This window comes from Contarinia nasturtii, unplaced genomic scaffold, assembly GCF_009176525.2.
Source record: "Contarinia nasturtii isolate CC-2019 unplaced genomic scaffold, AAFC_CNas_1.1 Cnas_scaffold_4311, whole genome shotgun sequence".
Taxonomy (NCBI): domain Eukaryota; kingdom Metazoa; phylum Arthropoda; class Insecta; order Diptera; family Cecidomyiidae; genus Contarinia; species Contarinia nasturtii.
Genome location: NW_022201606.1, coordinates 1,527,242 through 1,543,352, shown reverse-complemented (window position 1 = coordinate 1,543,352; position 16,111 = coordinate 1,527,242). Strand labels below are relative to the sequence as shown.

Here is a 16,111-nt window from a genome sequence, read left to right as displayed (position 1 = left end):
GGGTTGATGGCGCACAATACCGAAACAAAAGAGACAACCAAAAGGAAAGGTTGTAGAATTGATGAGTGAGTCAAAAAGCGTTGTATCATAGTGAATCCCGGATACGAGGTGCTTTTATTCATTATACAGAGAGCAATATCACAAGTGGACACGAAGGTTTCAAACACTTTTCGTAAATATTGATGTCTTTTCTACTTCGGTCACATTTTTATCAAAAAAAGCAAAGAGTCAGAAAAAGGAAAGCAGTAAAACGAAGGACAACGTAGATGTCAAAACAAACAATAATACCGGAGCAAATGATTGGTGTGGTGTTTACTTTTCTGCGAGCGAATAAAAAAGAGTGTTGAGCGTCACATGCCATATTCAATGAATACACCGAAGGTGCATGGCATTTAAATCGATGTTGTTGTGGGCACATGTGTACATCGTTTCAAATGAAATTAAATTGCAGTTTTTTTTCTCTGTTTCGTATGTGTTGCTGCTGACACAGTGCAGATACCATAAAAAAGGGATTTGTGGACTTTTGTGGATTTATGGCTGCGAATCTCGGAGCCTTGAAATAATCATGATGGCATTTTGCAAATCAAATAAACACATTATTCTGTCATTCAAACACATTCTGATTCGAACATATGCACATAGTTGCACACATAGTCTAAGCGCCAATCCAATTACAATTTATGCCAATTTTCGTTTCCGGCAATCGTGTTCATTAAATATTTACACATGTGATGAAAGAGGTGAACCGCATCATACGGCATTCATTAATCATGTTTATTTATCATCCACGTTCGGATCCATCCAAAAGATAGGTGGAAAAAAAATACATTCACGTCAATATATGAATCGTAATACGAGATTGATGGCTTGTTAAAAGTGAATGCTGGGATTTGATATGAGAACAAGAGCAATTGTGTTGAAAAACAGTTGAAGCGTTCTCCCAACACATTTTCCAAAAGAAGATCGATTGATTTGCCTCAGAGCAATTTGAAAAGTTGGGAAAATATTGGTCGTTTCTTTTTCACATAAAATGGAACAACATCATATTGCTAGAAAATTCCATATAAAAATAACACCCAATTAAATTGCAAGAATAATTCTGGATAAACAAAACCCACATTTTTTTTCTATTGACAGAACAACACACACCAATCTATTGTACAATATTATTATTTCATTCGGAATTTTTTGTGCGATTTTATGTTTGAACCAAAACAAAAAATACATATGAAATAATATGCCAAAAACATGTTTGTAATCAACATTCAATGGAGTGTGTTTTCATTGCGAATGAAAACATTAGCAATGAGTGGAAATTTATGTAGAAAATACTATGAATGGCACTTATACAGCGCTCCTTAATCCAGTAAACTATTTTATATTATTATTTATATCGTTGGGATTGTCAATAAAAAAAGCATACCGACTTGAAGTAAAAAAATGCATTAGTGGCTTTTTATTGCAGTTCACTTGGAGTAGTATACATTAAAGCCATCAATTCGTGCACATTTTGAATGTTGCAAACATTGAAAAGAGCTTCATTAAAATCAACGGCGGTACATTACGAAACATAAACACTTTTCAATGAACGTTAGAAAGTTTTAACACCAACACAACGGCAACCATGTGAAATTCACAACAACAACAACAAATGAGCAACAAAACACGGCAATGGCAAATGTGGCATAGGAAGATAACAAAAATGATCACAATAGTCGAAAAAAAAAACAATCTTATGTTCATAATTCATGCTGTAATTCAACAATAGGTTCCAATTTGTGAAAATTCCCCATATTCAGTTCTTTTTTGGAATTCATTGCGCACTCGTTTGCACTACGTAATATATATTTGGTTTAAAATCGGTACGCTGCGAATTTTCCCTTGAACATTCTTTACAAGACTTTCGTTTCTTATTTGAGTTGGAAGTGCGAGAGAATCGAGAGTGAGAACCGTGTAAAATTTCATTTGCAATTTGCATATGTGTAAAAGTAAATAAATTCGCGAATATTCAAATGATAACTGCCATTGCGATGTGCTATATGAAATAACACTTTCTTTCGTTCATCGTTTCCTTCTGCGTAAATATTCAAAGCATTTCACGAAAAATGTCATCGGGAAAAAGAAACGATTTTTACATTTTAAAATCGCTGCTATATTTACGTTTGCTTCATTCAGTTGACATTACCACCATAAGAATACCGTTACAGAGGTAAACAAAAAAAAAAAAACACACACACACACCCATCGAGCAAAAGAACATGGATAAAAACGTGTGTTGGCATCGCTTCAATGTAACAATGCATGGTAACCATTTGAAAATATCACATATAGGCTTTAGTATACTCTTTTCGTCACTTTTGAAACTCCTGTTTACACTGGTACGTTTCATGTTTATCTATCTTCTTCTCTCGCCCGTTCGCCCAACTGAATGTGATACAATGTCGCTCATTTTGCTTACTAATTCAACACAACTTTACTGTTCCATGCACATTTTCTATTTAACATTCCATTTGAGGTATTTGATGTACGGTATTAAATGTAAACATTGTTTTACGTTATTCACATAGGATTCATTAGTGGCATTTCGGTATACACAGATGAACACATTTCATAATTATGTAGCCGTACCTGAAATATTGTTCTTGCGAACACTGTTGTTTAATTAAAATGTATACAAATTGATTGAATTCAAATGAAGTCATTGAAAAGTTGATGGTTTCTATTGCGTTTCAGTCAATGCATACATGATATAACCTTTAATTTTTTTTTTTTTGGTTTCAATTCAAATCAATCAATTCTATCGATTGAATGGCCGAATAAATGCAATTTTCCAGATTAATTGATGGCATGTCAAATATTTTCGACGGATAAATATACATGTCCGTGATTGTCAACATTGTATGCCACTGCATTGACAGAGAGGTGACAAAATTCTTCGATCGATACGTGTCATAAATAAGTTTAACTCAATGTAATTTACTCAAAAGCTTTCTGTATGCAACATGTATTTACTGACTATAATAATGCAATTTATCAGCATAAATTCAATGAACAATTTGTTTACTTTAGTTCAGATTGTAAATCATTCCATGTGTTGATTTGATTACTGTCCAACAGTTAATTTGTTATTACAATGCTGCTCCTTGAATATTTACACAATATTAATACAGTGATTCTCTGCCACTCAACGATGAAATATGTTTATTATTCATTTATCGATGTATTTAGATGCATGATATCATATACTAGAAATTCTGAATATTTAATGCGTGTTATGTGGAATCACCACGTTTCGAGCATGTATCGATAACAATCCATCAGATTAGTTGCTCTTATAGTTGGACTTTATGGCCTATAAACTACACACAACCAGCAAACAATGCAGTCATGACTAACGTAATCTTGTTGGCGTGAAATAGACGAATTATCCCTGGGATAAAACATCCCAACACACAATTTGTTTTCTGAAATAAGCTCAGTCGACCTTCATATCGTTCTTGTTTCGTCTGTGCATCTCCATTTTTTTTTCGGTTTTTCTTTATCTTCTATTTCATATTACCAGTTGATGATAGTTCGTGTTTTATCATGAGGTGTATAAGTGTTTGTGTTAGTTTTTGTGTGGATGTGCGTTGAAAAAAAAGCTCTCACGCTTTATTTACGGCGAGAGTGTGACATGATTGTCATCATTGATGTATATTGTGTGTAAGAGTGAATGATGTGGGCGACTGGACATCATAAATATTTTGATATTTGCTTCGTATCTATCGCATTGTATTTGGAACAGAGCTGTCGAGATGCTCGATGATGGTGTCATAAAAATTGATTTAGGTTATGTGTTCGTTAGCAGCAAATGACAGCAGCATTGAGCCATACATCATGTACATGCTTGTTATGTTACATAGCATATAAATATTAATAAAATAGATAGAAAAAAATCTCGAGAGAAAAAAAACCGATTTTAATCATTCAAATCCTGAATGCATCGATGAATAAAGCTTGAAAGACAAAAAAGAATTCAAAATATTTCCAAAAGTTTCAAGTGTCCGAGTTTTTGACATAAACCAAAAACTTGGCAACTTATTCGGAAATTAATATCGTATGTTCAATGAAATTTTAAAGTATGCGAACAGAAGTTTTTGCTGCAAATTTTATGCAAAAGTTCATTAATATATATGTGTTGTATGTTGTTGAAACGGAACACTCATCCATTGCACCATTTTACTGAAAACCAATGCTATGCAGATCATTTTGGCGATACAAAGGGGAAGAACTTCATTTATAACGGCTGTTGGTGCAGTTAGTAATTTCGGTCCCATTATGACATCTTTCTTCATCTACAGCTTCTATGCAGAAGATATAGTTTGGCTTTGAAATTTCCGTTCTCCATATATATTTATACATATATGTTTCAACACAAAATATACAAGTTTACATGCAGGTCATATTCAGGATTTAATATCTCATTTCGTTTTTAATGGACCCATTCCTCTGCTCTGGTATTCATGAATAAGCACGAACATTGGTATATCGAATTGTGCACCGCACATAAAATTAATAGAATTTCTCTCTCACATTTGACCTTAGTGTAATCATAGATCTTTTATTTTTAACAATATGTATTTTGTATGAGCCACTTCGCAGATACAACAATATTTCAATTAGATTATTTATTCAATAACCACTTAATATCCGGCATATATATTCACCATTTTAATGATTCACTCAAAGAAAACTGTTTGGCATCCGTTTCTTCATTGTTACAACCGTGCCATTTTAAGTTTATTGAGCTCTATTAGTACACCAAATGACCTATCAATATTCATTAAGCTGTTATCGTGGTTTTATTAGATGATCCCACCATAAAATATTGGTAAATCGTGCTAATTTTCATGACACATAAATTTTAACCATGGTGGCTTGGTGTTTATTGCAATTTTCGATTTATTAGTTTTCGTTGGAATGGATTTGGTTTAGTGTTTGTATGGCCGTAATAAGTAGCACCACTAAAAATTGTCTGTCCAAAAAAATTATGGATAACATTTTTTGCTCACTGAACCTATTTGAATTGCATAATATAACTGCAAAAAAAAACTGTTCGAATAATAGTAATGATAAAAATTGTGCCTTTTGGGTTGTTTTTGCGCTGATTTCTGTTTTCCATCCGTCTGAACTGCTACTCTTTGTTATGTGTATGATTTTCGTACAAAACTAAACAAGTTTTACTTGATTATACTTTACAAATTAAAAATTTAATTTCCCGGCTACGGACGTTTCGATGTTTGCAAATTAAGAAATATTTATTTGCGCATCTTGTTTGCGAACAATCCATGAAACTTGAATAACGTAAATGTCATTTGTATCATTTATTTTCTACTATATACCAAGAAAACTATCGGAATTGACATAACCAATAAGACACAAAATACATTATTTCAACTATTCTGACCGTGTTTTGCATATCATTTCCGACAACTATCATTTTGATGCTTACCACAATGACAGCACATCTTCTTCTCTTTTCATACTCATTTTCTTTTCTCTGCGCTCTGCGTTTTTTTTTTCGTTATTTGAATGTCACAAGCTGTCTAGTGTTACTGCATAAAGAAGATCCGCATCATATTTTGTGACAGTCTTATTTCCTTCAGACTGCGAACATATTGTTGGCAGTTATCCAGAGAATTGACAGCTTAATTCATCTTGTCACAATATTAATTTCGCGAAACCAATATGTATCGTGGTTGATGTTGTACGTGCTGAATTTCTACCACATTCAACTGTATGTGCACTCAAACAACTGAAAAATGTTTAAATGTGAGTCATAATGGTTTTCGCTCATTAGTATGGGAAACTGTGTGCCAACACTGTTTGTTATCCACTTAAATATGTGTATGCTTGGGGTGCAAACAAAATAGCAAATATTTACTTCTCATGCAGTTGTTTCTTTTACTTAGAAGTGTTAGTTTTCATAACAACGATGATTAATTCGGCAAAAACACGAAACATTCTGTCACAGCTTAATTCCTGAAAAGAAAACAATAAAAGCTGAGAAAATCCATGGCATTTATCTTTGGAGAGATGATTAGTTATTCGACGGAATTTGCCCGCCTCATCGAGAATAATAACACAACCGAATTTCCTTGCATTTGATGTTCGTATTATGAATGATTTGCTGATTCGGATTGCTATCACTGAAATTCCTTCCACATTCGACGCATATCCAATATGAAATCATTAAGAGACACAATCGCTTCAGCGTGTTTTATCACAGATGACTTCTCTATCAAATGATTGCTAATTAAATACCGTATATTGATGAACAAACATCCATTATCCTCGTAATGAGCATAACTTGTTGCACGGAACTTGAAATGAAAGGTAGACATTTCTTCGAATTGTTGACCAATATTATAACTAGAATCGAACGTGATGGAATTCTGCATTCACGTAAAATAAAATATATTGCAGTAATGACGCATGATAATAATAATAACAGCCACAATAACAGCGGTGGTAATTGACGTAGGCATGAGTTCACTTGTTGCAGACTATGGTCTGTGAATCGATTCGGTTTTCAATGCGAGATTTTTGTTCATCCAATTCACACTATCGCTAATGATACGGCGATAATGAGAAAGAACTCGCTGTTTGTGAGATTTGAAAGATATCCCGTTATAATGGACGATGTACCATGGGCTTTAATCAAAACCATAAATCATAATATAACAAAAAAGAATGGCTAATGGCTCGACAAACAGCCTATTAATAATTAAATCGTACGCACACGCCGACAAATTGAACACAATATTCATCATACTAACGACTATACATTTCTGTATGTATTATTTAGATGTAATGTAGGAAAGTTGGACATCATTGCTAATAACAAAGCCGCAGCAAATATATGATTGATTGAAACGACAAAAAAAAAACAAATCAAACACTGGTTAAAAAACCCCAAAAGAGCGGAGTTTCAATTTGCAATTTAAACGAATCATATCGTTGACGATATTTAAATATCGATTGAAATTGTAATAAAAATAAATTGACGAAAAAATGTTAGCGTGTGTTTGTCGACCAGTTACGAGTACATTACCAAAACCACCAACATTATCCGCGGCACCGCAAAAGCGATCACCATCGACGGTGGTAACATGCGAACCACGTACAACATCGGTCAATGATTTAAAGGTAACAACAAAAAGTTCACATAAAACGAGGCATGCTATTCTCAACTTTACAATAGACTATTATTATTTTATTATTTGTTGCATTCAAAAATTATGCCAAAAAAGTGTTCATTTATTTCCTGAATTATCTTGCAAAATATGTTTATTTGGTACTTAATTTATTTATTCAGAATTCACATAAATCCTTTTATATGCTAAGTAGCTTATTGACTCATTATTTTTACGTAGAAAACATATTGACAATTGTCAGTCTCAGATAAAATATATTATATTGAAGCCGCATGTATTATTTTAATGGAACAAGCATTTAGTGTTTGATAGAATGCAATCAATTGCAAATTAAATGATTGAATAAATTGTGAATCAATGGACTGACTGCCCCTGTGGCAAATTACTGACTGGCTAGCCAGTCGTCCAATTTGGGACGTTTTCAGATTAAGCCGACTGAGATCGAAGTCATTTTGACTTTATTCGACTATATTAATATAGCAAAGTATAACTAAAATCGACTTCAATCATAGTTGACTCTATAGTCGTCTAACGTCCCAAATAAGTCGTCTGGTTAAATAGACGACTAAAGTCGACTAGGTAGTCGGTTTTAGCTAACAAAATTCATTTTTAGTTGATTTCAGCTAGTCAGTCAGTCAGTCAGTCACTTTTCTTCCAAACGGGTGTGATTGCCTTATTTTCGTGCAAAAAAGCAGTTGATTACAATCATTTCTAATTCCAAATTCCAAATTTGGGATTATCGATTCAATACGATTATATTTTTATGACAAAACCAAAGTATTCACTTTTTTATTCTACAAATCCTTCAATGTTCTCTGCACAGTGTTATCGAATCTCATTTAATTATCATTATTATTTTTTTAATTTGTTAATGAGATTTGCTGCCCGAGCATTTTTTTAAATAAATAAACCCAACGAGATAAAAGTCTGTTATTGTAAATTATTCGACTGTAGATAAAATATGTCACGAATTATTAAAATAAAATCGACTGAATTATCATGATTTTGGTGTAAAGTTAATGAAGTAAAATTGAAAATAGACCTGTTGCATGGAAAATGCTACATTATATATTTTGCAACTAAATAATAATAAAAGGGGATGACGGAGTTGCCTTTATTTTCTGCGAACTCAATACATTTTGACTGAAAAAACAATCTGTAAAAGGGTTCAGGTTACAAAATGTAATATTTTCGGTTCACACCTCAAGTTATTCGTATCATCAAGCAAAGGTATAATTATGCTTATCATTATGCTGTTATAAAGGCAGTGCAACCTTTTTCTTTATAAGAAATTTTTGCTGATGAATTCAAAAAGAAAAGATACAAATTTCATTTGCAAAATAACATACTCAGGTCAGTAATGATTTAATCTGAAAATCTAACCGTCGTTGCTATGTTTACAATGACATTAAAATCAGAACCTTTTGCCACGGTTACCATTTGCCTTATGGTTTCGAGTGAAAAAGAAATCAGATTTATATACTCACTCGCAAAATCGGTGGAAAGAAACCAAGATATGGCTTGTGTGCCGACATAGATGGTAAATAGATCCCATCAACTTAGACATCAGAAAATGAGATTTAAAATTATGAAATCGCATTGTAAAGGAAGTATACACAAGCCGTAAAAAGAGAATTCATGTTTTGCAACAGCAACGAATATACAATGAGCCAATGATGTATACACACGGTGAACATAATAAAATGCATACAACATATAAGTAAGACTCATTGTGAATAATAGTTCACAAGGGATTCAGAAAACAAATTGAGTATTGCAGGTAATCCAGAGATGGGTTTTTGCCCTTTAATGCGATTATTGCTATATACGTACCACTACAACCGAATAGGTTAAAATCCGTTTGAATAACACATAAAATCGTCGTCTCTGTTCTTCAAATTGGTGAAAGGTTATTGGTGTAAAGAGTGTAAATTCGAACGGAAGATATTGATAAGCATAAGAGCCACACTCAATTTCTTTGTCCATTTTCCTTGCCACAGCCGATACAATATAAAATGGAGCCACTATGAGCGTAGACTCTGATCTTATTAAAACGTATTTTCACTTTACAGATTCATGATTGCAAATCAAGTCTATGGGATGATTTTTATTGTCGTTTCGACAACGTCAGTGCCCGTCTACCGATGTTTGCCACATCAATACCATTTTTATTTTGATCATCACCACATTTTCATCAAATTGTTCACATCGTAACATTTTATGCAATATCGTTTAATTTTTTTTCTTTCTCCTTCAATATTTTATTTTTGTGGGCCGTTCGCTCGTTTCTCTATCTATCTATATATGTAATATATACTATATATATATCCGTTGTGTTGATCTACAGACATTCATCTAATCATTTCAGCAGCCTGCTTGTGTATTCAGTGCTTTTTCACTGTTGTGGATAATAATAATGAAATTGTGCGGTGGCTCAGCTGGTGTGAGAATATTGTTCAGCCCTTTGGTGTGCTGTCGGATATTTCTTATATTTCAGATTGTTAAACACCCTGATGACTTTCAGTCTACAGCATTACATATCGTCGACTCAATTTCAGCACTTTTCTTATATCTTTCTCCGCCTTGCTACCGTACGGCATACTGAATGTATTTATGTCGTTGAAAGCCGCAACAACCAATTTTCATTCATTGAATTTTTGCAGCTTTTCAATTTTTGTTGTTGTTGTTATTGCTAGCACCTCCATCCAACTATTTTGAATCGCATGCCAAGGTGTAATGCTGCGAATGGGGATGCTGTGGTTACAAAGGTGTAAAAAATTATTCCATGATTCAGTGATATTACCTCAGTGGATTGAGAGTTTTGCATACAATCAGTAGCTGAATTTCCATTTTTTATGGGTTTCGATATAGTATTTTATTCGCTAGTGTGAAGATAAATTGACGGTTGAAAAGATTGTATCAAATAACTCTTGCCAAAATGATATGGCCACATTTTTTGCGTTTTACGCCCAAGAGTTTTATTTTTTCAAATTTCGAACAAATAATTTTCCATTTTAGCGATTGGTCTGATGCGTTTCAATTTTCCTAGTAGGTGAACGGGAAAAAATTGCAGAATTCATTTATCATTTTGCCATATTTTGCCGCTAAAATGCAACGACGTGTAAAAAAGTCGTATTTGAAACCATATTCGCATATTTGTGATGTGAACTGTGTTGTTCTGCAATGCAGTTGATTAAAAAAGGGAAAATTATGAAAACACGGAATGCATAATGAAAACAAACCCAACTCAACTATATTTCTCGCTTGCACACACACACGCAGAGAGATATATACATGTATGCCGTGCCAGTGACACAATATGACACAGCATTTTAATGATGAAAAACCCTTCCTTGCACATGACGTATCTCTGTCGACACTGCCAACTTGGCAGCAGCATTAAAACATCATGTTTGGCAAAAAAACACATTTCTCATGAAATATGAAAAAAGATACTGCTGAATATACAATTCACGTACATTTCAATGGTTCATTATTGCCGCCCTTCGAATCCGAATACGGTGGAAAGGTTTCGCTATGGCTTTCAGTTCGAATGAAAGCAATTCAGGCATGCGATCTTCATTTTATATGAGAGACAAGATGTTACTTTTGACTTGATTCCTCTCCTCCTACATTGCCCGTAGAAATGGCTTTTGTCACAACTCTTGTGCAAACATAGCTTCTTTGTCCATTTAAAGATACATTATGTCATTTTTTTCTTCTTCTTTTTTATTCTTTTCGTTTGGCACTTTTATTTGGAATGTATGACAAAGCGAACTGATTCTTATTGATGTGATGTTACAAATAAAAAACAGAACTCTTGAAGAAAGGTGCTAAATGAATGTAAATACTGCTCAAATGATGGATACATACAAAAATTGCACTGCTTTAAAATACAATGGACGCATCGTAAAACTTGTGCTCTTTGCATAAAATCATTGTACACCATTTTAAGTTGTGAAGAAATAGCATGAGTGAATGTGCAAGGACAATTTGTTTGCAAGTGAAATCGAGGTGGAAACAACACATAGATATACGACACAATATGGAAATGGAAATCGTGACTTTTCGAACTGAAATGAAGTGTAAGCCAAACTCTTTTCATCGCACAAAAAGCGGGTTGAATGATTGAAGTGCTTAAATGGGCATTAGCATAATAAACTTTTTCGATTTGTTATTATAAACAAATTTGTTATGTAAATCTATCGGCTTTTGACTTGAATGGCGATAACTAAACTTATTTCTGTCCCATCTTTTTGTGCCGACTCAATATAAAAACCTGACAACAAGTGTAAAGGAATGGAAGATTGAATTTGAAAAGTTTTACATTGTTATTTTATCGTTTTATCGCCTCTTTTTCTGTACAATAAAGTTTTGTTGCTTGCACGCACTTTTTTATGTTATTTGATTTTCTGAATACACAATGAAAATAAATGCATCATTTTGCTACACACAATAGGGCTTTGGAATTGACTTTTATCATGATATATTGTATATCTAATCAATTTCGTGATGTTGACGTGCAGGATTTGCATCTGCTCTTTTATTTTTTTCTTCTTCTAAATGAAAATGTGTTTATTTTTTATTGCAGACAGCGCCAGGACGGCCGAATACTGCCGAATTGAAGGCAATGGCGTTACGCCAACAGCAACAGATCGATACACAACATCAATTATTAGCAGCCAAAGAACAACGTCTACGATTTTTAAAGAACCAAGAAATTCGTAATGCCACCGCAGCGGCTGAGGGTGAACGATTGCGACGGCTACGGGAACGTGTCGAAGCACAAGAATCAAAATTAAGGCGATTGCGAGCATTACGCGGTCAGGTGGATTTGCAAAAAACCTACAATGTAACGCTGAGTAAGTAAATCATTATTATTATTTGCACTCGTTTTATATATAATTCGAGCCCAATGTTTCGAAGAAAAAAGGATCAAACAGACTTTTTTTTCTTCACATGACTCCAATTGCCGTTATGTTTTTGCCTTTATGTATGCCGAATTTTATAAATAATTTGAGCGGAATATATGACACTGTTGATATTGGCATGAATTTTAAAAATGCCACAAATATTGATGAAGAGAAAAAAATCCCATCAATATGTTTCATCAACAATTCTTACAATATAAGCCACAGCAGAATTTTTATAGCTTTCATCAAAAATTACATAAAATGTTCCAACTCAGTCGTGTTTTATAAAAAAATGACTTTTTTTTTGGTGGAGTGCCACACAACATTGTTATAATAAAATCCTCGTGGCAATTATATGGTATGGTAAGGAACACTTTCAAAAAACTAATTAATTATATGGTATGTTTAATGCAGTTTTATTTTTAATTTCATCTACCAAACAAAAAAGAAAATCAATAACAACATTTTCTCGACATTCAAGTCCGACGGGAATAATAATACAATTTTCCATAGAATTTTGGTTCAACTGTCCAAAAAATGATTAAATATATGTATGCAATGTTCCTGCCATGAATGGTACTCATAACGAAATAAATTGAAAAGGCGGCAAATAATGGTACTTGCGCTTTAATTATCTCCACACACAATGCACCAAAAATGTGAATTTAAAAAGTTTTTATTTAATTGAATTTGGCAAAGCTTCTATGCCAAATGAGCTAGTATGTGCAGTTATTTAATTCATGCAATTTACTTTTTAATTAAAAATAGCGACTAAAATCGTTGTGCTATCAATTCTAATCAGATACTGTGTTGTTGCTATCAATACAATCAACTTTTCGAAGGCTTTGGTGTTGAAAAAAGCTTTGGGATGTCACTTTCAAAAAGAGGGTTTGTTGTTGTCACTCACAAAAGAAAGCCTGTCTAACGATATTTCAACACGTACAATGTATGTGTATCAGCCAAAAGCGAAGCCATTTCATTTATTATTTGGGTGATTTTTTTGCCGTCGGAAGCGCCTCTCGATGTGGCGTCTCAATAGCAAATGCTGGCCGTGTTTACATATACAATGCTGTTGCTACCATTTTATTATTTGCATTTAAGCCACACGAACAGCTTATTAATAGACCCAAGAGTTTGTCATTTCCATTCGAGCGAAACAAATGACGTCCATTTCACAGTGGATTGGAAAATGTATTTCGCACAATTTTGCAAATTGCAGACTGTTTTGTTGTACGGATAAAAGACTGATGTCAACGCAGCATGTTTCAATTTACCAAACCAGCTATTATTCAATGTTTAAGTTATTTGGCTGTACCAGCAGACAATATATGTACTATTTTTTTTAAATGTTGAACACGACATTTATTTAAGTGTTGTGCATACTCTCTTCGTTTATTACTCAATTTCTCTCATTCAATCCGTTTCTGTGTGAGTGAAAAGAGTTGTTGTTTACGATGTTCATCTTGTAATTGTCTGCATTACCATGTTCTATTGTCACTTATTTTTATACACCGAAAGCATGAAGTGGAAATTTCCTATTAATTTTACGCTCAGTAGTTTTATAAATGCACTTTTAAAAACTTGGAAATTTTCTTCTTCCATAAGTAATACTTACAGCTTAAGCTCACGCTTTAATTCAAATACGGCATTGCAAAATATTTTGGGATTATTTAATTTATGCTTGCTTAAAAGAAGAACACAATTAAAAACTCACAAAAGCATCCAAAATTGGAAAAGTCTTTTTGATTACACCACAAATTGAGTAGTTTAATAAATAAAATCTTTCTTGTGTAGCCATGAATAATAAGAACATCAGCGAATGTACGATGTTTGAGACCATAAAATTCGTAGCCGAAAAGAAATGTTTTGCACTCTATTCATAAAATGGTATTAAAATCAATTGGATCGGTTGGAATATTCTTGAGCTCAGGAAAGTTAAAGTAAAAGAGCAGCCGGTTCCATTCTAGAGAGAAGTCTTGTGATAATTTCATACAATAAATTGTTAAGTTTGAACTAAAACACACTTTTCGCACATTCCAATTTCAAAATCGTACTGCGATTAAATTACTATTGATGTCATACATATATTTCTGTTTTTTTTTTTCCTTATCGCTACACTGTCCAGAGAACGCTGATGAACTTTTGCTATTTTCTGAATGTCGAGTCAAACACGCTTTTTTGCTAATATGCCATATTGAATAGACATTCAGGAATATTAAGGATAAAGTGAAATTGAAAGCAATATCTTCATAACTATCGATTTATAATTACAATTGAAATGTTTTTTTTTTTACTTTCGTGTGAAAATGTTCACGTGAAATGAAGAAAACATAAGTAAATCCTTACAAGACTCAAGCTCGGTTCGATTCAAACACGAAATTCTGAAGTATTGTAAGATTATTTATTTTTTTTGCTGATGAGAAGAAAACAATTTTATACGAAAAGCATTCCAAATTTAGCCTTTTTAAGTTCTGTAGCCATAGATAAGAGCAATATGAGCGATATTACCACGATTGAGGTCATAGATCGTGGCATAGAATCTATGTTTTGTCAGACGGACTTTTTGTGGAAAAACTGCGGCATTTTTTGACTGAAAGAGTATAATAACATAATGTTTAGTCGTATGAAATCAAGATCAAAATCCTATTCTCTTCTCACTTACGTTTAATTTAATTACAGCTGCTGTAAAGATCACATTAGAATCTTCATACTCGATGTATTGAAATTTACCCAAGAATTTACCACTCTTTTTGCGTGCATATAAAATTGTATCTCCATCCTTTCGCTCTCCGAACATCCATTCTCGGTACTTTGTATTTTTTTTCTCAGGTGTGGAACAAATTAAGGCGTAGCTTTTTGGCCGAGTGATTCTAAGTAGAGCAAAATGTCCAAAATTCGAGGCCTCGAAGAGGGATGACCTGCTCAGCTCAACACCAACATTGAAATTCGTTGCATTTGGAATATTTATTTCAGCATTTATATGTTGATCAGGAATGTTTATGTCATATGCTCCACGATTGTCAACATGAGTTAGATCCAAATGGCCGGTCGTATTCTGAATAAGAAAAAAAAAAAAAAATCAATATAGTGTACAATATTTGGCAGAAGAATTCAACTGGAAATTCTTTGTTGAAACTTTGATATTACACTTTTTTGAGGAAATGCATGATATTTAACGAGAATTTGTGTCGATAAGGCAACGACGAATTACCTGTGCATTGGAATGAATCACAGCTTGGTTGATGAAACCATCAAATGTACTTGTAATATACTTGAAAGTGACCACATAAGATTTTGGAACTGTTGTGTTCCTGGTGAAGAGAGTACGCTCAAAAAATTTATTATCATCGTCACTGGATAATACATTTGTATATGTATGCGAATCTCCAGCACATCGATTTAAACTAGTTATACAAAAAATAACATATGCAATCAATATACACTTATGCATTGTTGTGATAAAATTGTATTGAAAACAATTCCGAACACTCAACAGAGAATAAAAAAAGGATTTCTATCAATGATTTTATTTAATAAAATATCGAAGTTGAACTAATTCCACAGCACACTTTTTATACATTCAAATTTCAAAATCATACTGCGATTAAATTTTGTATTGATGTCATACACATATTTCGTTTTGTTCTTATCACTACAATGCTGATGAACTTTTGTTATTTTTTGATTATCGTGTAAAACAAGCTTTTTGTAGCCATATACCATATAACAGTAAATAATACAAACCTAACTGTGGCATATTAATCATAAATTAAACACCATAATAATTTAAATAAATTTAAATCGATAGCAGTTTTTTTCATAAAGATATTGTGACCCTCATTATATTTCTTCTATTTCGAACAAACTACCGTTTATAATCCATTCGATTGAAAATATCTCTTCCAAATTTATTTTTCAAAGAATCCACCTCTTTTTATAGCCATGAATGAACGGCGTTTTCTTCAAGGAAACTAAAGCCAAAATGAAGTGAAATATCGATAA

General features: G+C 33.0%; 2 protein-coding genes across 4 annotated transcripts in view; one reads left to right on the top strand and one right to left on the bottom strand.

The window, feature by feature from the left end:
- The window catches only part of LOC116350641 (apoptosis-stimulating of p53 protein 1), an 81,718-nt gene that overhangs the window by 30,021 nt on the left and 35,586 nt on the right, over positions 1 to 16,111 (top strand). For 2 of the 3 annotated variants that reach the window (XM_031782494.1, XM_031782492.1), the window contains one exon: positions 11,788 to 12,058. In XM_031782494.1, coding sequence (XP_031638354.1) covers positions 11,788 to 12,058 — 271 coding nt within the window. Of the gene's footprint in view, positions 1 to 6,847; positions 7,189 to 11,787; positions 12,059 to 16,111 lie in introns of all 3 variants that reach the window. The other variant, XM_031782491.1, reaches the window with a different exon arrangement.
- On the bottom strand, positions 14,492 to 15,723 carry LOC116350648. Its single transcript, XM_031782502.1, has 3 exons — positions 15,321 to 15,723; positions 14,772 to 15,164; positions 14,492 to 14,699 (listed from the first exon to the last, which is right to left on the bottom strand). Exons 1-3 carry the CDS (start codon positions 15,558 to 15,560, stop codon positions 14,574 to 14,576), a joined length of 759 nt encoding a protein of 252 aa, XP_031638362.1. The 5' UTR covers positions 15,561 to 15,723; the 3' UTR covers positions 14,492 to 14,573.

What these genes read in the sequence shown, in the direction of transcription:
- LOC116350648 (XM_031782502.1), bottom strand. Translation starts at nt 15,560, where the DNA reads ATGCATAAGTGTATATTGATTGCATATGTTATTTTTTGTATAACTAGT. An exon ending in TGATTCATTCCAATGCACAG is followed by an intron (nt 15,165 to 15,320) that starts GTAATTCGTCGT and finishes TTTCTTATTCAG; the next exon opens with AATACGACCGGCCATTTGGA. An exon ending in CAGCTGTAATTAAATTAAAC is followed by an intron (nt 14,700 to 14,771) that starts GTAAGTGAGAAG and finishes ATACTCTTTCAG; the next exon opens with TCAAAAAATGCCGCAGTTTT.